This window comes from Cucurbita moschata, unplaced genomic scaffold (genome assembly GCF_002738365.1).
Source record: "Cucurbita moschata cultivar Rifu unplaced genomic scaffold, Cmos_1.0 Cmo_Scf00003, whole genome shotgun sequence".
Lineage (NCBI taxonomy): Eukaryota > Viridiplantae > Streptophyta > Magnoliopsida > Cucurbitales > Cucurbitaceae > Cucurbita > Cucurbita moschata.
Window position 1 is genome coordinate 6,364,533 of NW_019268519.1, and position 22,321 is coordinate 6,386,853.

The 22,321-nt window shown below is 37.7% G+C and overlaps 2 protein-coding genes across 2 annotated transcripts; one reads left to right on the forward strand and one right to left on the reverse strand.

Moving 5' to 3' along the window:
* Positions 1 to 3,354: 3,354 nt before the first annotated feature.
* Positions 3,355 to 6,663, forward strand: LOC111437519 (ras-related protein RABG3f). Its single transcript, XM_023075526.1, has 7 exons — positions 3,355 to 3,496; positions 3,891 to 3,917; positions 4,041 to 4,140; positions 4,556 to 4,702; positions 4,817 to 4,897; positions 4,987 to 5,132; positions 6,224 to 6,663. The coding sequence occupies exons 1-7, from the start codon at positions 3,444 to 3,446 to the stop codon at positions 6,288 to 6,290; spliced, it is 621 nt and encodes a 206-aa protein (XP_022931294.1). The 5' UTR covers positions 3,355 to 3,443; the 3' UTR covers positions 6,291 to 6,663.
* Positions 6,664 to 6,868: 205 nt separating this feature from the next.
* LOC111437510 (SWI/SNF complex subunit SWI3D-like) lies at positions 6,869 to 19,849 on the reverse strand. The gene is made up of 7 exons (XM_023075516.1): positions 19,233 to 19,849; positions 17,519 to 18,036; positions 16,711 to 17,349; positions 15,684 to 15,847; positions 14,888 to 15,609; positions 7,488 to 7,675; positions 6,869 to 7,414 (listed from the first exon to the last, which is right to left on the reverse strand). Exons 1-7 carry the CDS (start codon positions 19,699 to 19,701, stop codon positions 7,148 to 7,150), a joined length of 2,967 nt encoding a protein of 988 aa, XP_022931284.1. The 5' UTR covers positions 19,702 to 19,849; the 3' UTR covers positions 6,869 to 7,147.
* Between the last annotated feature and the right edge of the window lie 2,472 nt (positions 19,850 to 22,321).

The window sequence follows — 22,321 nt, forward strand, 5'->3', positions numbered from 1 at the left end:
TCGATTGAAGTGAAAGCTCATCAGAAATTGAACTATGGATTGGACCTTCATCTTCAATCAACGCGGTGGGCTTAATCAATATGGGCCTGGCCCACACTATGCCTTTTCTCTTTCCTCATATCATGCTTTATTGGTGTTCGAAAAACTCGGGTAACCCAACCCAACCCAACCCGTATGGTTTGATTCGTGTTTGGTGCAGTTCTACTCCTAATCATTCAACACACACCCCAAAACTTTCTTGGAGGTGTCAGAGTAAACCACATAATCTCCTGAACCCTCTCAAACCAGGAGCACTAGGGTCGTCACTCACCTGTGTTTCAACCCGACACCCTTCTTGGTCAACTACAAGAGTAGTGAGGCTATCTTGGCAAAGTCTTGCATGAAACACCGGTGGTATCTTGCCAATCCCAAAAAACTACTTACCTCAATAACTGTAGTCGGGATAAGCCCACTTGGTGATTACTTCTACCTATGCGGGGTCCACTGAAACCCCATCCTTTGACACCACATGCCCTAGAAACGAGACTTTCCGTGACCATAATACACACCTAGAGAGTTTTGCATACAATAAGTTCTCCCTTAAGATTGTTAGGACTTTCTAGATGTATAGCTTGTGTTCCTAGTCCATTTTAGAATACATCAGGGTGTCATGTGTCTAAACATTTCTTGAACACTTGGTTCATCAACTCCATGAACACTGTAGGGACATTGGTTAATATAAAAGACATTCTTATTGACAAATAACACAAGCACACCCCAAAGGGACACGCTAGGACAGATGAAACCCTTATTCAACAAGTCTTGTAAATGTACTTTGAGATCTTTCAATTTTGCTCGTGCCGTGTGGTACAGGGTCTTGGAGATAAGGCTAGTACTCGATTCGAGCTTTATGCAAAAGTCTATAGTTCGGGAAAGGGGTACTCATGATAAACTTTCAGAAACACATTTGACAACTCGTTCACCATTGGAATGATGTAGGGAGACTTTTACTTCCCTCTTTGTGTCTACGACACTAGCCCATATGCTCTAGACTCCGAGCTAGATTAGCATCTCCACTTTCAACATAAAGACTATTCTAGGGTAGCTCCCGTACAAGTGCCCTTAAATTTGATGTTGGTTTGTGACGGTGACGAAAACACTACTTTCTTTCTATGATAGTCTATACTCGAATTTTCTTGGCTAACTAATCCATCCTGAATATTACATCAAAATCACTCATATAACAACTATCAGAGTTATATCTAGTGGTCTACCTTGAATAGACCCTTAACCCCCTTCACTCTATTCCTCGCAATTAAGACTACTCCTATTGCAGTACTAACATAGAGTACATGCAATAAAGGCTCTAATTGAAATTGTGTCTGATTAGCAAACGAAAACATATATAAAGAATGGGGTAAGCCCCAAATCAAACAAAGTTAGGGTAGATGCCCCGTAACTAACAAAGTGTCGTCACTATTATGTCGGAGTTTTCAATGTCTCTACTAGTGGAGACATACGCTCTTACTTGGGAGTGGGTTTGCATAGGCCTCCCCACCTGCGTGTCTTGGCTAATTAATCGGGTTTTCAATGCTTTTTCCTAGGCAATTCATGGCAATGTGTCCCTTTTGGGCGCACCGGAAGCATGCTCTAGTCTGGCCCAAGCATCATCTCTTGTGTTTCCTACTACACATCACTTTTTTTTTCTTATCCCGCTATCAGCTTGATTGCTGACCATGCCTAGGGTCCATGCGGGGTTTTTCTGTGTTTTATTGTTGGCGCACTGGTGGCTAATAGTGTGGTTCTGTTTGGTCATATCGTAGCTTCTGTCCTACTATGGTTGTCGGTGCTACTAGCCCTCAAAGTTCTCCAGCTATAGTTTCCTTCATATCCTGAGCTGCTCTGAGTCATATTCATCTTTGTGCCAACTGCAGGGGTAAATTGCTTCGTTCTCATAAACTCTCTCCCATATTAGTGAAGGAGCGTTCATTCTACATGAGATGGGTGAATTCCCATTGTTTCTAAAGTCGGGTCACCTCTAGGTAATATTCTTTCCAAAATGCTTCCCTAAACTTAAACTAGAAGATCACACCTCCATCCAGACTAAAGATATCCTAAGTGGACTCCCACTATATTTCGGCGTCAACTTGCACATGAACGATGCACATGACACTTTCTAGTTATTCAGGTAATTCATCAAACAGAAGATCGTCTCCATCAACAACATCCATAGTTACACCACTGTCAAATCCTCCGAGATCCCGTTAAAGATACGAGAGTCGCACCTCCTGAAATCTCACAAGTACCTAGCCTCTTGTGTTATTGGTTTACTGGATGACCACTATGGTCTGCATCATGGCCTAAAATGACTCGAACTCAGGGTGGTTGTGGGATCTAGTCTAACTACAAGTACTACCTCAGTCATCTCATAGGGGTCATCCTCCTCTCCGACCTTTTCCATATTCTATAGGTGGCATGATCTGAAAATTAGGGATGAAAACTAGGGAAGATAGTGAACTTTTAATTTTGTGTTCCATATTCTCTTTAACATTTTTATTATTTTTTAATAAATTAATTCTATTCGAGCTAAAATTGATTTTTTATTTATTAATTCTTAAGTATGTTTTGTCTAACCCTTTCATGAATTTAAAAAAAATATTAATTAGATAAAAAATTTATTAAATACAAATTAATAATTTAGTAAATTATTATTATTATTACTGGTTATAATAGAATTTCAAACCTAAGAGACTCAATTATTCTATTTGGTAAAATATATCATTAATTACTTCCTATACTCAAAATGACTTTTTTTTTTTAATAAATGATTTTAGGTAAAACATTATAAATCAACTTTTTAGAAATAAAAAAAATAAAAATCTAGTATTTAATTTAAAAATCTCTCAAATTTTCACGTTTAAAATGACCAAAATACCCTCGCACAATTGTTGCCTATTGACGACCACTATTAACAACATCTTTGACGATCATTATCAACAACAATCACTGATGCATATAGTAACGACCATTTCTAACTATTAAAAGCCATCGTTAGTGACTAGTACCCGCCACTACACGACAACCTCCAGTGATCATCTCTAGTAATACTTTATTTTAAAAAATATAACTAATCAGATCGATTATATATATATATATATATATTATTATTATTATTATTATTATTATTATTATTATGTTTAAATACATAATATTATTGTTTATTAATATTATTATTATTATTATTTCCTTATTGAAATAAAAGGAAGAAGGGGGGAAATGAAATGAAAATGTTCGTAGGCTTTCCCAATCACAGATCCCTCCAGCTTGGCTTCGTCGTCTAATCAGAGAGAGAGGGGGAGAGAGAGAGAGAGAGAGAGAGAGAGAGAGAGACTCGAAACCTCTGTTCTTCCAATTCTCTCTCTCTGTGTTGTCTACAGATTTGAGTTGATCCCTTTTCCCTTACGATGCCTTCCCGCAGAAGAACCCTCTTGAAGGTCATAATCCTTGGGGATAGCGGGTGAGCAAATCCCTCTTCTTCTTCTTCTCCTCTTTCTCTTTCTGATCTTTTAATATTCGGATTTCTTTTCAATACTCGTGGATCCACCCAGATCGTTACTTCCCGAGCTTTGGGAATTTTCTTTTGTGGATTCTTGAATTTGCTGCCCTTTGATCTGGCCGGGATTCAAATGGGGTCTCAAGATTCTGTCTACTCCGATTTTGAATTGCTTGGTGCTTTGAGTTTCTTGGATTTTTCTTGCTTCTTTTTATTGTTTACTTTTTGAGAAAGGGGCTTTTGTCTTGTTTGGTTGATAGTACTAGAGAAAATTGAAACGATTAGGCTGTTATTTGAAGGTTTTGGTTTGTTTGAAGTCTAATCTATGATAACTTGAAACTTGGCTTTGAATTTGCAGGGTTGGGAAGACCTCTTTGATGAACCAGTATCCTGCTTGATCATTGAATTATAACTATGTTATAATGCAACATTTTCCATTCGAGTTTCTTTTTTTTGTAGTATCAGTTTCTTGATTCTCCGTGTGGTTTTCTTTAGCTTTGAAAAACAGATACGTGAATAAGAAGTTTAGTAATCAATACAAGGCCACCATTGGAGCTGATTTCTTGACTAAAGAGGTGCAATTCGAAGATAGACTTTTCACTTTGCAGGTTGGTGGTGGGGAAACTATGCTCTTTTATTGCTCTAATTTGGTGAATTCCCTTGAATTGATAGTGATAAAAAAGTGCACAAAGGCACCTCAATCTAGTGTGTGTTCATATGGAAAATGTTATGAACTCGATTGATCCATTTGGGAAGATACCAATTTCTTGGATGACCTTTTGAAACGGATACTTGTGTTGTAATCATTTATGAGTAGCAAGAACATGGCTATGAAGGCTGCATTGTTTCGTGTATTGGACTCGGTTTAACCTTGAGTGATTAGATCCCATTTAGTAGCATTTCATTGCCATCTCCTGAGAGCTGTGGCATATAGGTTTATTAATGTAAACCCATGAAGCCAACAAGCAACAAAGAGACTCGATATATCCTGTTAAATGTAATTTATTCCTTTATGCCTTACAGATATGGGATACAGCAGGCCAGGAACGGTTCCAAAGTCTCGGTGTTGCTTTTTACCGAGGTGCCGATTGCTGCGTTCTGGTGTATGATGTCAATTCAATGAAATCATTTGACAACCTTAACAACTGGCGAGAAGAATTCCTTATACAGGTTTTTTCATCTGTGTTCATTGATTATCTCATTACCAGAAAGCCATTAGAAGAATTCAAATAAGTTGAAAAGAAACCTGAACATCTTTTGACATTTTTGTAAAACCATCTGCAGGCGAGCCCTTCAGACCCGGAGAATTTTCCCTTTGTTGTTTTAGGAAATAAAGTCGACGTTGATGGTGGAAACAGTAGAGTTGTAAGTATTGCCTAATTTTCTATACTGTATCATTTCCTCTTTCTATCTCCAGAAGATAGTGAAATGTTCTGTTTTTCTGAATATTTCAGGTTTCAGAGAAAAAGGCACGAGCTTGGTGCGCGTCGAAAGGAAATATTCCATACTTTGAAACGTCTGCCAAAGAAGGCATTAACGTAGAAGAAGCTTTCGAATGCATTGCGAAAAATGCCCTCAAGAGTGGGGAAGAGGAAGAGATGTAAGTTCATATGCCAAACCATAATTTCTGAGAATCAAATATATAATTAACTCTCAGTCTTTCTGAATTCCATTCTCAGTTATTTGATGTACGCGTACATAAAATACGAAGCAAAGTAACTGTTCGTTACATAATCATGAAATTCACCCGGCAATAACAACTCGAGTTGATATAGGTGTTGATGTTGAGGATTGTTGGGAGAGGAGTCCCACATCGGCTAATAGGGGTTGATCATGGGTTTATAAGTAAAGAATACATTTACATTGGTACGAGGCCTTTTGGGTAAACTAAAAGCATACCATTGTGGAGGGTTGTGGTTTCTAACATGGTATCAGAGCCATGCCCTTAACTTAGCCATGTCAATAGAATCCTCAAATGTCGAAAAAAGAAGTTGTGAGCCCCAAAGGTGTAGTCAAAAGTGACTAAAGTGTCAAACAAAGGGTGTACTTTGTTCAAGGGTTCCAGAGAAGGAGTCGAGTATCAATTAAGGGGAGGCTGTTTGAGGGCTCCACAGGCCTCAGGGGAGGCTCTATGGTGTACTAGGTTGAAGGGGAGGATTGTTGAGGATTGTTGGGAGAGGAGTCCCACAAGGGTTGATCGGGAGTTTATAAGTAAGGAATACATTTCCATTGATATGAGGTCTTTTGGGTAAACAAAAAATAAAGTCACGAGAGCTTATGCTCAAAGTGGACAATATCATATCATACTATCGTGGAGGGTCGTGATTTCTAACAGTCGATTGGGAAAACTCACCTGATTTTTTGGTTCCAAGATTGGCATGTGCTTATTGCATGTCGTAGATTGGCAGCATGTGGGCCGGATCCCAAATGCATCGTATAGCTTATAGCGAACATAACGCTGAGCTATAGTTTAGCTCTAGCAGTAGAATTAGTTTGTAATTTTGACCCGAGGCTGTGGATATGTAGAATCTAGTTCTTCCTAAATGGCTGCGTTTCCTAATTGCTCTTCAAAATTCTCTAACTTCGTTGCTTCAAACTTTGTATCATCAATGCTTCATTGGTCCACCTTCTGGCTATTAACTTTCACTTTCACAAAACCTTTGTTGATTGATGGTTGCCATGTTATTGCAGATACTTACCTGACACAATCGATGTTGCAACCAACAATCAGTCAAGATCATCTGGATGCGACTGCTGAGTTCGATACACCGAGTCTCTTCTTATTCCATTTCATTCTCCAGTAAAGCAGAAGTCTTCTATAAAGGTCTTACGGACTCAGGCTTTCTACGCGTTCCTATTTGTACATTTGGGTTTTGCATTTGAACGAGTCCCGTCATTATCCGTTCAGTTGTGTTTGGTCTATGCAAATTGTGTTTACTGTCGTAGGTATAATTCATTATCCGTCTGGTGATTGAACCTGTTGTGCCTGAGCCTCATTTGTTGATGACAATCTGTTGTTGCATAAGTTCATATAATTTTGTTCCTTCTCAGTCAGAGTTTTTGGGATTTTTTCTTTAAGAGAATTTGTGATTCTTGTTTCTATGATAGGATGATTCTGGTTCTTCTGTTCATGCTTTGGTTCATGCTCCAATATATTTTCTATCTGTGTAGTGGCAATTTAAAGTTATATGAACTTATCTGAGGTATATACCCTCAACTAAAAGTTCAGATATTTGAATTTTTCACTCGAACACGAGCATATTCTTATGGCAGCTTGAACTGTCAAAAATCTAAAATTGATAACGAGCTAGTTAGCGGGCATAGCGATAGGGCTTGTGGCTAACAGATCTGGCAAGCTAAATTATACTCTTTTTCCTCCCAAATTCCAAAATCTACTAATACAACGCAAACATCAAATGGGTTATACAGTAAACTGAAGTGAATTCTGCTGTATTACAATGGTTGCAATCTCTATCAGTAAGCTAATATTTGATTTACTTGGAACCAACAGAAGAAAGTGTGTCCTGATGATTTGCAGGTGAAATGAACTTACAGAAATTGTGGTACTGGTGTTGGTTCGTTGCATATTTTGGGTTAGGATTAGTAGAAGCTAAGCTATACCCGTGGTCCAGAAGTCGGTGGCCTTTGGGGCGCCATGCCCATTGGAGGCCTTGGAACTGAGTTTGGGAAGTTCATAGCCATTCTGTTTCCTGGTGGTGCCACACCTCGTGATGCTGAAGCAGGTACGCCGAGTCGAGCAGCAATTATCTGCGCACGTTCCTGGAAAAGCCTTTGCTTTGACCTGTCCAGTTGCTCTCTGATTCTCATCGACACATTGTCCATATCGTTGAAGTATGCTAACTTGCTTTCCAACTTATGCAGCTGCCCAAAGAAGGGGTAATAATTTCATTAATATGTAATCAAAATCGATCGAAACCAACTTTGATCGAGATACCTGTTTCTCGATTAATATCATGGCAAGTTGACGAATTTGATCCTCTTCCTGATTAGCCAGAACTTTTGCCTTCACAGCTGCTGCTGCAAGCGTCGTAACTGCAGCACGCTTCAGCTTATCGATTTTTTCCTCTTTCTTACTTGTACATTTGGAATTTTCTTCTTCATTGTTCTTGCTTTGATTATCATCTGTTATGAACAAATAAACAGGTACCATAAATAACACAGGCAGTCAGTATATAAACCTAAAAGAACAACACATTTTAAAACCTCAGAGAACTAAAACCTCAGAGAACTTCTGGCCGATCCTAGCAAATGAAAGAAGATCCATGATCTGCTCGTGTTATTCAATTTTATTTTGAATATAGTTATTTGTAATTTTACTTTGAATATATAGTTAATTAATTAATTGATTTTGGTTTACCATAACTAATTAATCGATTATTTATAATCAACTAACTGTCTTTGACTAATTTTTATTACTTCATTCATTATGAATGTATCATAAGTAATCAATTAAAATTAAAATTAATAATAATCATCTATTTATTCAATTAATTTTGTCGATAAAAATATATCAATTAATGAACTTATCTGCTAAAATCATATTCAATTATCCAATTAAAAGGATTTATTATTTTTAATAAATTAATTTTGGGTCTAAAAAATATTAGTTTTTAGTGATATTTTGAATATATATATATATTTTTAATTAATTAATCTATTAAATTATATATAAGGTTATCTCCAATAGTTCCATAAAATAAATATAAACATAATTCGTACATGTAAATTCCAAAAAATAAACATAAACATAATTTGTACTTGTAAATTCCAAAGTTATCGTGCACAACTAAACACAATAATCTTTTATACCTAGCAATCTTATTTCCTCGCATATCAATGACAGATACCCGTTAATTCCAAGCATCTATGAAATCTTAAACCAAACGACCTCTTAGAAGATATCACTAACCCCAATACTTTTTGTACCACATTCATTTTCTAGCTTCTTGGCCGTGTCTTAGTAACAACCGTTAATTCCAAGCATCTATGAAGTCTTAAACCAAACGACCTCTTAGAAGATATCACTAACCCCAATACTTTTTGTACCACATTCATTTTCTAGCTTCTTGGCCGTGTCTTAGTAACAACCGTTAATTCCAAGCATCTATGAAGTCTTAAACCAAACGACCTCTTAGAAGATATCACTAACCCCAATACTTTTTGTACCACATTCATTTTCTAGCTTCTTGGCCGTGTCTTAGTAACAACCGTTAATTCCAAGCATCTATGAAGTCTTAAACCAAACGACCTCTTAGAAGATATCACTAACCCCAATACTTTTTGTACCACATTCATTTTCTAGCTTCTTGGCCGTGTCTTAGTAACAACTAATTCTTTTCGGGGAGAATCTCTCTTTCCCCTGCCCTTGTGTGTGTGTATATATAGACACACACAAATGATGCGCACAGCAGATCAAACACAGTTTTCATCATAATATATTATACTAGAAAGAAACGAAGTATACCATCTTGTTCACAAAGAACCAAACGTAATTCTGTGATCTTAAAGCATATGTTAACAGGACTCATCACCTTCAAATCATTCTCTACAACTCTTTCAAACAAGTCTCCTAACCTTTAACACATTCAATTTAATACTCTCCCAACACTCTTCAGACAAGGTCATCAAGTCGAAACAAAACTACACACTACACGCTTAATCTCCGAAAACCTATTTCTACTACGCATAGGCTGCCATTCTAGCTCATCCACGAAAACCCTAAAAACTTGGAGAAGTAAAAAAAAAATTGCTTAAATAGTTGCTCCGATACTATTAAAAAAAGTGTTACAGCCCCCTTTCTATTAGGTTATGGAGCCTGCTGCTTATTTATAGCTTGGTCAACGGTTATATCTGGTAAAGCTATATTTGGTAAAGCTATATCCGGTAAAGTTATATCCGATATATATGGTAAATAGCTATATATAGTAGATGGTTAAATCTGGTAAAGCTATATATAATAAACTGAACTATATATATATCCCGTCCGGTAGAGCTTTGAAATGTACTTTCTATTCTCTGTAATTCTCTCTTACTATACATACGTGAAGTCATCAATAAAAAAATCCTTTTAGCCAGAGTTCTCCTTGCACTTTTCTCTATCCTGTTCTTTGTGTTCATCTAGATCGAGCGTGCGCGTTGTTGTGCGATCCTAACAACTGGTATCAGAGCTAGACAAAATTCACCACGATCTGTGAAGATGGAAAGTTCAAAGATTGGAATTGAGAAGTTCGATGGATCCGATTTCGGTTTCTGGAAGATGCAGATTGAAGATTATCTGTACCAGAAAGATCTTCACGAACCTCTGTTGGGGGTGAAGCCGGATACCATGACCACGGAACAGTGGAAGCTCAAGGATCGACAAGCCTTGGGGCTGATCCGATTGACGCTATCTAGAAACATGACGTTTAACATTATCAAGGAGAAGACAACGTCAGATCTATTGAAGGCGCTGTCAAATATGTATGAAAAACCATCGGCTATGAACAAGGTGGATTTGATGCAGAGATTGTTCAATCTACAGATGTCTGAAGGTGGACCTGTTGCTGATCATATAAATGAATTCAGTATGATCATAAGTCAACTGAGTTCGGTGGAAATTAATTTCGAAGATGAAATTAAAGCGTTGATTTTGATGTCATCCTTACCCGAGTCATGGGATACTGTTGTTGCCGCAATCAGCAGTTCCCGAGGATATGATAAACTGAAGTTTGGTGAAATTCGAGATGTAGTTCTCAGCGAAAGTATTCGCAAACGAGAAACTGGAGATTCATCAGGCAATGCTCTCAGTGTTAATCGAAGGGGAAGAAGTAAACCGAAGGGCCCAAACAAAGGCCATCAAAATCAAAGAACCGAGAAAAATCTCCAAATAGACCAAACGTAACGTGTTGGAATTGTGGAGAAAAATGTCACTTTCGGACAAGTTGTACAAGACCAAAGAGGAAGCAGAATCACAAATCTGGAGATGATGATGATTCTTTAAATTTAGCAAAAGACATTGGGGATGCTCTAATCCTCAGCGCGGACAGTTCGATTGAATCCTGGATTTTGGATTCAGGTGCATCTTTTCACTTGTCTCCAAATAAAGAGTTGTTCCGGAATTTCAAGTCTGGAAATTTCGAGAAGGTGTATCTTGCCGACAACAAAGATTTGGAGATTAAAGGAAAAGGAGATGTCTGCATAAAAACTCCGACAGGAAATCAGTGGACATTAAAGGATGTCAGATATATTCCTAGTCTCAAAAGGAACCTGATCTCTATTGGTTAGTTGGACAACACAGGTTATGCAACAAAGTTAGAGAAGAGTTCGTAGAAGATTATGAAGGGTGCTACGGTGGTAGCACGTGGCTCAAAATCTGGAACCTTATACACCATTGCAGGGTGTATGCTGCTGTTGCTGAGGGTGCTTCAAATTCAAGTCTACGGCACAATAGACTTGAACATATGAGCGCGAAAGGAATGAAGAGGCTGGCTACAAAAGGAGTTTTAGAAGGTTTGAAATTTGTTGATGTGGGTCATTGTGAGAACTACGTTATGAGCAAGCAGAAACGAGTTAGCTTCACAAGGACCGCCAGAGAATTGAAGAAAGTGCGGTTGGAAATGGAACCATATGTGGAGCAAGGTTCGACGAAGCGAGTGGGAGTTGAGCTTGAGTTGCAGAAAAACTCACTTAGTGATGTTGTAGCAGATACTCATGAAACTCCTGAGACTACTGCTGAGGAACCAGATGTGGAGCAAGGTTCCAAGACCACGAAGCAAGTGGGAGTTGAGCTTGAGTTGCAGGGAAACTCACCTAGTGATGTTGTAGCAGATACTCAAGAAACTCCTGAGACTACTGCTAAGGAACCAGATGTGGAGCAAGGTTCCAAGACAACAAAGGAAGTGGGAGTTGAGGTTGAGTTGCGGAGAAAATCACCCCGTGATCTTGTAGCAGATACTCAACAAACTCCTGAAGTTGTTGCGGAGGAATCAGCAGTGAAGCAAGTGACACCTGAACTGGTGTTGAGAAGATCATCCTGTACTATCAGAGTACCAAATATGTATGTACCTTCTTTAAACTATCTGTTGCTGATGAAAGGGAACCACAACCCTTTGATGAGGCCCTACAGTTGGAGGATACAACCAAGTAGGAGCAAGCCATGGATGATGGGACGTCTAGGCTTCAAAAATGCGTTGTACTGAGATTGAGTACGTGGCAATAGTTGAAGCTAGAAAGAAGACGATATGGATGACTGACTATCTGGAAGAATAGGCAAGAAGCAGCACGAAGATATACTTTACAGAAATAGTCAGAGTGTCATACAGTTGGCGAAGGAACCCGGTCTTATCATTTAAAGAGAAAACACAGAAGACGATACCATTTCACTTGCAGGTGAGTGAAAGATGGTGATGTGTTTAGAGAAGATAGAGGGCGCAAAGAATCCAGCAAACATGTTGACAAAATGTGTTGATGTTGGAATATTGAGGTTGTGCAAAGCCTCAATTGATATGGGGCCATGAAGACCATGAAGATGCTCATGGTCGTTTGAGAATGAAATTCTTGGTTGACTGGATCAGTCTCCTGAGAGAATTGTTAGGTTATGAAGATTGCTGCTTATTTATAGCTTGGTCAACGGTTTATATATGGTAAAGCTATATCCGATAAAGCTATATATGGTAAATAGCTATATATAGTAGATGGTTAAATTGGGTAAAGCTATATATAGTAAATAGGTATATATAGTAGATGGTTAAATCTGGTAAAGCTATATATAGTAAACTGAACTCTATATATATATATCCGTCAGAGCTCTGAAATGTACTTTCTATTCTCTATAATTCTCTCTTGCATACGTGAAATCATCAATAAAAAAATCATTTTAGCACTTTTCTCTATCCTGTTCTTTGTGTTTATCTAGATCGAGCGTGTGCATTGTTGTGCGATCCTAACACTTTCTTCCCATGAAACTCTTGATTTCTAGTCCAACTTGTTTCCACTTCTGCAAAACCAATCCAAATGAGCAAAGGGTTCAGGTGTCTCATTCCAACCAAGAGAGGTTACAAGAAGACCTTCCAATCTAAGTTAATGAAGATGGGTGGAGTAAAGGAACTTGGGATGGCTACTCCAACTGGAGATCATGGACTTTGGCATAGGGTACTTTGAAGGATAAGAAATAAAGTGAATCTTCACTATGATTGGTTTTGTCGAATACAGTATGATTCCCCCAAGAAAATTACACTTTCCTCCAAGAAGAAAGATACTGCCATCCGTTTTTACCAATAGATCAAGGATTTGTCTCTCATGCAAAAAAGTGGATACATTTCTTGAAATAGTAGTACTAAACACTTTTTTCCAATGTATAAGAACCTTAATGTTGCACTTATAAAGATTGGCGTTTGTACTAATGTGGCTGAACTCTTATAATATTATTACCAATCGGAACTCTTTATTGCCCTAGACCAAACAAAAGACCTTGGCTATTCAAAATCTGAGGAATACCCCTGACTTAGGAAAAGAGTGAAATTGCTATAACTAACTCTCCCCTCGCTAGAAAGACTTTCTGACTCTTGTTTGAATTCTTGATGCGGAAAGAGTCAGTCAAGTCAAGTGGAGTGGGTCGAATGAATAACTGGATAGAGCCCTATGCTCCAATTATAGAGAAATCAAAAGTCACGGGCTTATCTTCGTTAGAGTACAAGAATTTTGTAAAATAAAAAGAAATATTTGTAGAATTGGAAGGTAAATCTACAAAGCCATTTCTATGAAACTCATTAGAACATCTAATAAGTCAACTTCGGCGAGAATCTAACACCTTTTGAAAGGGAAAAAAAAATCATTAAAAAAACACTAGGATCAAGGGCCATGTGTCACCACAAAAGTAACGAATTGACTGACTTCCTGAATTAAGTGGCACGTTAAAAGAACATGGAGCCAATCTAATCCCTCCAATTCAAAGGAGATGGAAGAACTAGACGAGAAAAGTTGATGATAGTGGTTAACTCTTCTGTATAATTTCTAATAGAGATTCAACACAAATTCCATCGTTTCTGATCAATTTATATCCATTTCTCACTATTGAACTATTATGGAAAGATAAGAGTTAATTTCCTGGGTTTAAACCGTTTTCTTTGGAGGAAATATATGATTTTATTGATGAATGAAGTGTACAGAAGAAACTAAGGTAGAAAAACTACAATGAGAATAAAAATTCAGCTATTCCTTTCTTCCCAATGATTCCAAAAGAAGACTATTTGATAGCTAACCAAAGAAGCTTATTCTCTAATGATTCCAAAAGGGCGTTCCAAGAGAAATATGGCTAAGAGATCTTGGATGTTTCCCGTCACCATAACCAATCAAAAGCAGCAAGCACAAACTCCCAGAAATTTCTTGCAAAGGTGCAATAGGCAAATAAAAGGCAGTGCCATTCTGTAGCCTTCATGCACATAACACAATTAGGTGATATTGCAAGATATTTATGGCAACCTTTTTTAAGTCTAGCAGTTGGGTTAATACCTCCATGTCTTAGCTCCCATAAAAATAAAAATAAAAATAAAAACTTCGATTTTCCTTGGGTAAAAACCTTTCCTGATTACCTTGTACAGGAGATTTTTTGTGGAACCATTAAGGTTTAATTTTTTATCTGGGCAATTCTTCTCTGGTATGCAACCTCTCAAACTATTCTTTCAATTCAAGCCCCTCTTCTCTCAACACCTCGGACCTTCACTTATAATTCTTTTTTTTTCCAACAAACTTTTCTCTTCTGTGTTGCCCATAGACTTGTTTATTCAGTTCCAGAGTTCAAGACCACTTCAGGTTTTTTCATTAAGGAATGTCCAAGCAAACCAGAGAACTCTTGCCAACTCATCTTGTGAGTAGTATAAAAGGGTAAGAGTTTATAGTCAAAGATCATTTTGAACTCTTGCCAACTCTTCCATCCAAGCCTCTTGTCTAATTTGAAGGAAATAATCTTCCTATTGGCAGGTAGATAGAAATTTATCCTACCTTTAATGAGCAAGATTTTCTCTAAGATTCGACCAAATAAATTGGCGTTAAGACATTGGACATCCCAAGTTCAGAGTTCCTAGCAAACTTAACAGAAGTCCTAAACTCCTTTGGCGGTTCCTGATGATCCTTTTTCGCAGAAACATACATCACAGTGCATGATAAAGTTCCTAAAAACAAATCGAAGTCAATATTGTTTAATAGGAAATAGCTTGTATTTCCCCATCCCCTTGGAACGTGCAAACTTTGGAAAGCCTTGAACAGTTTCTTAAAAAACTAAAAAATGTAACCTGCCTGGTGGGAGGTCCATAGACTACAAAATTAAAACTAGAGGAAAACTACAAAAGAAACACGCACCTGTTCCTTTATCAATAACTGGATTTGGTTTAACTGGCTGTGGAGGTGCATTCTCTTCTGTGGGCAAAGAATCAGAGACCTTGCTTGCTCCCTGGTCAACCACAGATTTAGATGTTTCAGTTTGTGCAGGTTCATTCTTATCTCGAGGATCAGATACCATAGCTACATCACTTGAGGCTACTTTCACTGAATTGGCAGCAACCAGTGGCTGAAGTTCATTCACGGAAGGTAAAGGATTTGGCACATCATCTATTTTTGAAGTATTGACAGAAGGAGATGGAACTTGTTTCTGAATCTCAGTTTTTTCAGCATTCCGTAGATCTGACATATGTATATCCTTTGATAACAACGTAGATTGTGATGGCTTTTCAACAGAAGTTTCTTCTCCCAATTTTTGAACTGTATTTGTTGTCAATTTTGATTCCATATTTTCAGTTTCCTTAACAATGCTTGTTCTATCATCCTTGGGCACTTCTGGTTCTGTCAGTTCTTTCAATTTATTAGTTACATCTGAACCATGATTAACCATTGGATCGTGTTCTTTAGTAGCATCTGCAGAATTTCTATTCTCCATTGTAGTTTCCTCTGTCACAGATTCTCCATTTTTGTAAATACTGTTAGTAGTCGATAAGGCACTATCATCTAAAACTGAAGTAGAATTGTCTTTCCTCTGTTTTTCACACTGTTCATTGACATTTTGCTGAGCTTCCACATTGACAACCCTGCAATAGTATCAGTTGTGATCAAAGAATAGAACTAAACTGAAACAAACATGTCAAGTCTCAACGTCAAGTACCTCTCTGAATTAGCTTGTGCCTTGTCATCTAGTGGATCTTCTAAAATAAAGCAGTGTCTTGTAGCCAGATCTAAACTGGGAGATTTCTGAGACATGCTTTTCAAGGAAAAATGAGCTGATGCACTGACAACATCAGATCCAACTAAGCGTGCAAGGAATGCAGCCTGAAAAGGAGGTATTTAATAATTTAAACAACCAGGAATAAAATTTATGATTATAGGGAGTGCTAATTCCAGATAAGAACAAAGAGTAGGCTTAAGCATTTCTGCTCCATCTATAAATATGATAAACATGATAGTACCTAACTGAAGGTAATTCTGGGCAACAACAGAAGTCAATGAATGAGAACTTGTAATAAAGATAACTGCCAAAACTTGGTTCATGTAAACACATATCTCACAGAAAACTTCTAGAAGGCTAAAGCAGGTTCAAGATAAACCAACGTTTTCTAGCTAGGATAGAAAATTATTTGAACTGAATATAAAAGAAGAAAAGGAAAAAGATAGCAAGAATCTAGAATCAACAAAGTTGACGTGCACCTCCAAGCAAAGTAGTAAGTTCATACAAAGTGAACGTCAAACTGCTCCTTTGCAGTGCAGACCTGGTGCATCTTATAGGCTAACAAGAATTAAAATGCCTGCCATGTCATCCAAAAGATTCATCACGTAAACAATCATCTTCCATTTCTGGGACTTAGAAAATTGAAGAAAATGCCAGAAACCAAGTTCAACAGACACAAGGAACCTACTTAAGTGATGACTTAAGTTTTTGGTTCACTGCACAATTATAAAAAGTGGTTATACTTTTAGATGCTTTTTAATGAAAAGCAAAAAACTTCAACATCAGAGACTTAATCCTAAACTGGTTCAGAGAAACAATGGAAACACCATATATTGATCCGACAAATGACAAATATACTATAATTGATTTGAGATATACTAATGAATTAAAAATTATCAAGATCGATCAAATAAAATGAGGAAGACTACCTATTTCATTAGTTCTTATACTCTAAATTTCAACTTACCAGTGCCATGACAGGGTTCCCTACATCAGAAAATGAAAGTGGGTGCTGATCAGATGTTAATACATAACCAATGGCTTCAAATGCCTCCCTCAAAGCATTCAAGGCAATGTCTTCAGAAACCTTCTGACCACCATCTTCTGTTTTCGAGTTGTCTAAAGCAGCTTTTACTTCAACATCCTTTGATTTTGAATTATCCTGCCCAACTTTTACCTCAACTGTATCTTCCTTGCTGGCATTTTCTACATTCGAGGCCTCTTTTCCAGTAGTCTTATTATCCATCAATTCAGTGATATCCATGGGAACTGACGAATCATTTTCAATTGACGGTGGAACAACAGTTTCTTTTGCACTGACTTCATCATTGTTCTCAGATTCAAGAAAGCTATCTTCAATTGGCATTTGAATGAAGTGCAATATACATTGGGCCTTTGTTTTGGTGGCCACATGTTCTGCAATCTCATTCCAGTTTTCCTTATATAGCTCTAAAGCCTCAAGAAGGAGGAGAGTTTCCTGATCTGTCCACTTACCTCCACTAGCACCAGGAACCTCAGCAGACTCCATGAGAATAAAATCTGATGAAGACATATCAGAATCAAACTTCCCATTGTTAAAGCACTCCGAACATAAATCAAAATCTGCCTGTCAAAGATGAATACTATTAGATGATATGTAAATGAAACATAACATTTGACTCGTGAGACAACTCATGAAATTTAGATGTCATGATTATGCATCCATGTGATTCCTGAAATACGAATTTGATATTCCAACAATAAACTGTTTAAGGAGTTTTGAATTGAAACCCAACCTGCTTCTGGCAGTGGTACCGTTTCCGAGAGCAATCACCAGAGCACGAGTTACAGTGGTACTCAACAGATGGACCCTCAGGCCTCACCATCTCTTCAGAAATTGCAGATTCTCGAAGCAATCTTGGTGGAGCGATGGTAACATTAGTCTTTGGAACAACAGATGGAGAGGATTCTAATGTTTCAAAGTGAAACAACTTCTCAACCAAAGAGTCCTTTTGATCTTCATCATCAACATCACTTGTTGAAGTTGAATCTGCAGATAGGAAAGGGTGAAAATTAATCAAACCCCAATGGTCTAGAAACTCCATCACCTCCTGTCTAGCATCTAGTTCTCCGATTTCCATCTCTGATACATCTTTTGATTCAATCTGCGTACTAGGATTTGCATGGAATTTTTTCATAATCCAATTACGTATCTCAATATAAATATCAGGACTTCGAGTGCCAGACTTTCCACTGAAAAAAGAAGGCATCGAGCGTTCCTCAATCGGGTGGACTTTTGTCCATGAAAACCAACCTGAAAACAAAGACCAAATCAATAATCAATGAACTAGTGGATATCTCTTTACTAATGAAAGAAAGCCTTGGATTAAGCTTGTTCTAGGGACTAGAAAGGTAGAAAGGAAATTTTTGTCTAGAAGAAGAATTAAGCTTATTGCATGGCTGGTTATTCTGAGTCAAATCAATCTCAATACATATTTTAGATAATTAAGAAGCTTAAAGAAACAAACCATGAACAAGAAATAGAAGGGCAAAAAAAGGGAAACAGAAAATACCGGTTGAGACTCCCTCTCCATGCCCATGAAGAAGATCTGTCTATGTACTTGTCCAATCCAAGATAACAGGCATCATTCAAATAATTTCACATATCATAAGATTATCTACAGGGTAATTATATGCTCAATCTGAAACTCTCGACCTCTCGACCTCCGCATAAATAAATTAATGAAAACTAATGGACCATTAAAGAAGAGTTGTACTGCAGTGCAGCTCTAATTTTACGCTACCACCGCTGCAAAAGATGACTAATTCACGACCAATAAATTTACAAGGTTGAAAGCTTACATCTAGAGGTTCATGCAAAAATGCATTGGAGGCCTAAACCCAATACGCCTTTGAGTTTCAAAATAAAATCACAGATTAAAAAGTTTAATAACCAGAATTTTCTCCTCTTTTTGACAGATTTTTTTTCTACGAAATGAGAGCTGGAATAAAGGCAACACAAATGAGCTAGAAGTTAAGAAAGGGGCCTAATTTCCAGTTGTTCAAACCATCCTTCTTCGCAATTGATTTGGATAATAAGAACTTTCAGAGAGCTTAAATTTTTCTCATGTTCTTGCATTCAATCACAGTTTCAGAAAGGCAGAATGAGCTCAAGATGTAACACTATTATTTCTTCCACCACTTTCTTATACGTAGCTTTCTTTAAACTACCCTCGATTTGCTAATAAATGTTTGCAAAAATTAAAGTGTAAAAATGTGCACTGAACTTGATTGAAACAGATACACGAAGCCTGATGTAGAGTTTAGATATGCATTACTGAGATACTGAATTCCTAATCACAAGAAAGAAAATTGGGGAGCTCTCCTTCATCAAGCCCCTCAAAATTTCCTCCTATTACTCCAGTTTCTCAACAGGAAAGTCATCTCCATAAGCCTCTAAAATAATTGGCATAAACCAGGATTTTGCATGAGTGTGTAAATCAAACTCACCGCAATGATTCGGAACGACGTGAGCATTCGTACCCCGAGATTTAATAGATTCGAAATCAGCTACGAAAGACGCTTCCAAATTCGCCAATCTACTCGCCTTGTTCAATTCCTCCGCCGCGGCAACCAGTGTGTCTCCACGCTGAGCTTCGGAATGAAGAAAAGATCCCTCCACCTTAACTGATCCCGCGGCGGAGAGACCTCCAGCCGCATTACCCGATGCTGTTCCAGCGCCATTGTTAGGGCCAAGTCGAGCTCTAGTGAAAGGACCGTTGTGATTTGGAGGGTGCGAAAGAGCAAATTTGTCCCGAGTAACGCGTTTCGAGGGAGCGGATGAGGAGTTAGAGCCACCGAGAGCGCTGACCTTTCGCTTCTGAGCTCCAGCTCGACGGCGAGACGAAGGCGGCTCCGATGAAGGCGAATCCGTGGTGTTCGCCGGTAAATTCCCGGCGTCTCGGCGCTTCTCCTCCATTTCAGTACTTGGTTGGAGGTTCCTGGATTCAGTGGTAGATGATGATGGCAGTGTTTGCTTTTGAAAACTCCATTGTTGCTGATTATACTGTTATTGGATGACCCATATTTCATGCTCCCATGATGCATTTAACTTGAGAATTCCAACTTTTTGCTTCCAGAAAAGGGCAAAATGAAATCCAATTTTTACAAAACCTTATTACTTTTCTTTAAACATTTTTTCATTTTGCTTTTGTTTTCTTTATAAATAATCTTCCGCACAGGTAGGTGTTACAAATTACTCCACAAACGTGATCTATAGCGTGATCTATAGGATAATCTATAGTTTACTATGAATCAGCTGTGATTCCTTGGTTTATTATCAAGTTTTTCCTTATTACCAAATCTGAAATAAACCTATGATTATATGGTTTGTTTACATTATTTGTTACCAAACCTATGATTTCATAGTTTGTTACAATGTAATTCTCATTATACACATTTATAAATACATGTGGTCGTGACCCAGGTCACAGTGCCATTCTTCGAGCGTTTCCTTGTGTGTCACCATGTTCTCCAAGATACTGTTGGCTCACATGCTTCTTAGAAGAAAAAAAATATAGTGGTCACCCAATATAAGTTTGCTGCAATCAAAGTAAATTTAAAGTTTTAATGATTGAGACACTGAAAATAAAGGTACATTTTGTTGGCACAGATAGTAACTTTCAACTCTTTTAAACTTTTCTTAATCATCATACTTTTAGTATGGTTCTCATTCGAATATGGTCTCAGTTCATTCATACTTCTCGTGTAATCGAGTGTCACATATTTTGACTTTTCTTTCCTTACAAGTCCACTTTCTCATCCAAAATTTCTCAAAATAAACGTAAGTTAATTATCAACTAAAAAGGAGTATAGCTGAAAAATATTAGTGAAAAGACTAAATTAAAATATTTAAATGATCGAGACTAAAATGGTACATTCAGATTAAAAAGAAAAAGAAAAATCAGGAGGTTCTAAAGTCTTGAAAACTTAAAGTGAGTGAGGCATAAGTGTTAGATGCATTATCTAACACTTATGTTAGATATGTCCCGGCTAAAAGAAGAACATGATCTCCATTTGTCAATTGGACAATATAGGTTATGCAACAAATATTAGAAGAGTGCGGAGAAGATCGTAAAGGAGGATGCTATGGTAGTGAACGTGATACAAAATCTGAAATCTTATACACCACTATAAAGTGTATAAACATTGTAACGACCCTAAATTTCCACATACTCAGAGTCGCTACTAACGTCTCATGCTCATCTATAATGCGGAAATATAGCTCTTACATGAACATAATTGATAACGTAAATTTAAAAAAAACGTTTAAAACAACTTCTTCTCTGGAAAACACAGTCATGGTCTTACGTGTTTAAATATGAAATACTGAAATTTAGAAAAAACAAAAACAAATACAAAATAATTTAAAACAATAAAATGCAAAACAACCTATTCTAACTTAAGACTAGAAATTTAAATATGAATCTACCCTATGCACGTGTCACAGTCTCTGCTCGCGATGCCGCCGTCCTCCATACAAGTGCGCCTTGCCTTTACCTGAAAAATGATGTGGCACACAGCCTGAGTATTTCAAAGAATACTCAGTAAATGGCCCCGCTATAGGGGCCATGCAAATGCAAACACATGCAATCATGATTTAGGGACCTATCTCTAATCATCTTAGGGGTGGCCTCCAGTTTCGGACAAGTTGGATGTGTAGTACTTCCCTACACACGACTCACACGTGCGAGTGTGAGTCCCCAGGGCGCTCGCACACCCCCTGGACCCTCTGGTCAAGCTAATCTGTAGCGACGTCCGGAGGTCAGCGGAACCCCATAGTGTCATGCGCCTCATGAACACCCTCATCTGTGTGCTTTCGCACCTGTGCGCTTTCGCGCTCATCATAAGGTGCGCGTCCGCACTCATCATCTCTAGGGGAAGTAGCCCTATGCCTATGAACATACAAAATGCATGAGGTCGCTCTAAATCCATCGTAATGTCTCTTCTGACACAACCCTATAGTCTCATCTCTTTGTTACTCTAGGTAACGCATACTCGTGGATATTTATATTAATATCATTTTCATGCTCTTAGGGTTGTGTCCTACGTCGATTTAACGACATGATGCAATATGACACTCATCATCATCTAGCATGCTCAATATGGAAAACATCATCATATTAAGGTAAAAATCATGCAATCATCATGCTCATCATAATGCCACAACGTGCGTCAAACATATCAAGCGTCACTCAACAAAATATGTATATATTGCACATATCATCAAGCATCATAATCCACACATCATCATAACTCATACAATTATTTAGCCTATCCTATAGTAAGGCCACTTACTTGGTTGGCCTTAGCCGAAGAATTCCCTAATTTATTTACGTAAGCTCCCGTTCCTCGAGAACTACACCAAATGTTGCCAAGGTTTGCTTCCTATCGCATCGTTTGTCACATTTTGTTAGTATTTCACATTTTAATTAATAATCCAACTAACCGTGTGAAAAACTACTCTAAACGGTCTCAATAAAAATCGAATTCCATATTTTCATTGTTTCTAAATTATATAGGATAATAAAACTTAAAAC

What these genes read in the sequence shown, in the direction of transcription:
- LOC111437519 (XM_023075526.1), top strand. Translation starts at nt 3,444, where the DNA reads ATGCCTTCCCGCAGAAGAACCCTCTTGAAGGTCATAATCCTTGGGGAT. An exon ending in ATAATCCTTGGGGATAGCGG is followed by an intron (nt 3,497 to 3,890) that starts GTGAGCAAATCC and finishes TTGAATTTGCAG; the next exon opens with GGTTGGGAAGACCTCTTTGA. An exon ending in GAGAAGAATTCCTTATACAG is followed by an intron (nt 4,703 to 4,816) that starts GTTTTTTCATCT and finishes AACCATCTGCAG; the next exon opens with GCGAGCCCTTCAGACCCGGA.
- LOC111437510 (XM_023075516.1), bottom strand. Translation starts at nt 19,701, where the DNA reads ATGGAGGAGAAGCGCCGAGACGCCGGGAATTTACCGGCGAACACCACG. An exon ending in GGTACCACTGCCAGAAGCAG is followed by an intron (nt 17,350 to 17,518) that starts GTTGGGTTTCAA and finishes CATCTTTGACAG; the next exon opens with GCAGATTTTGATTTATGTTC. An exon ending in AGTTATTGATAAAGGAACAG is followed by an intron (nt 7,676 to 14,887) that starts GTGCGTGTTTCT and finishes TGTTCATAACAG; the next exon opens with ATGATAATCAAAGCAAGAAC.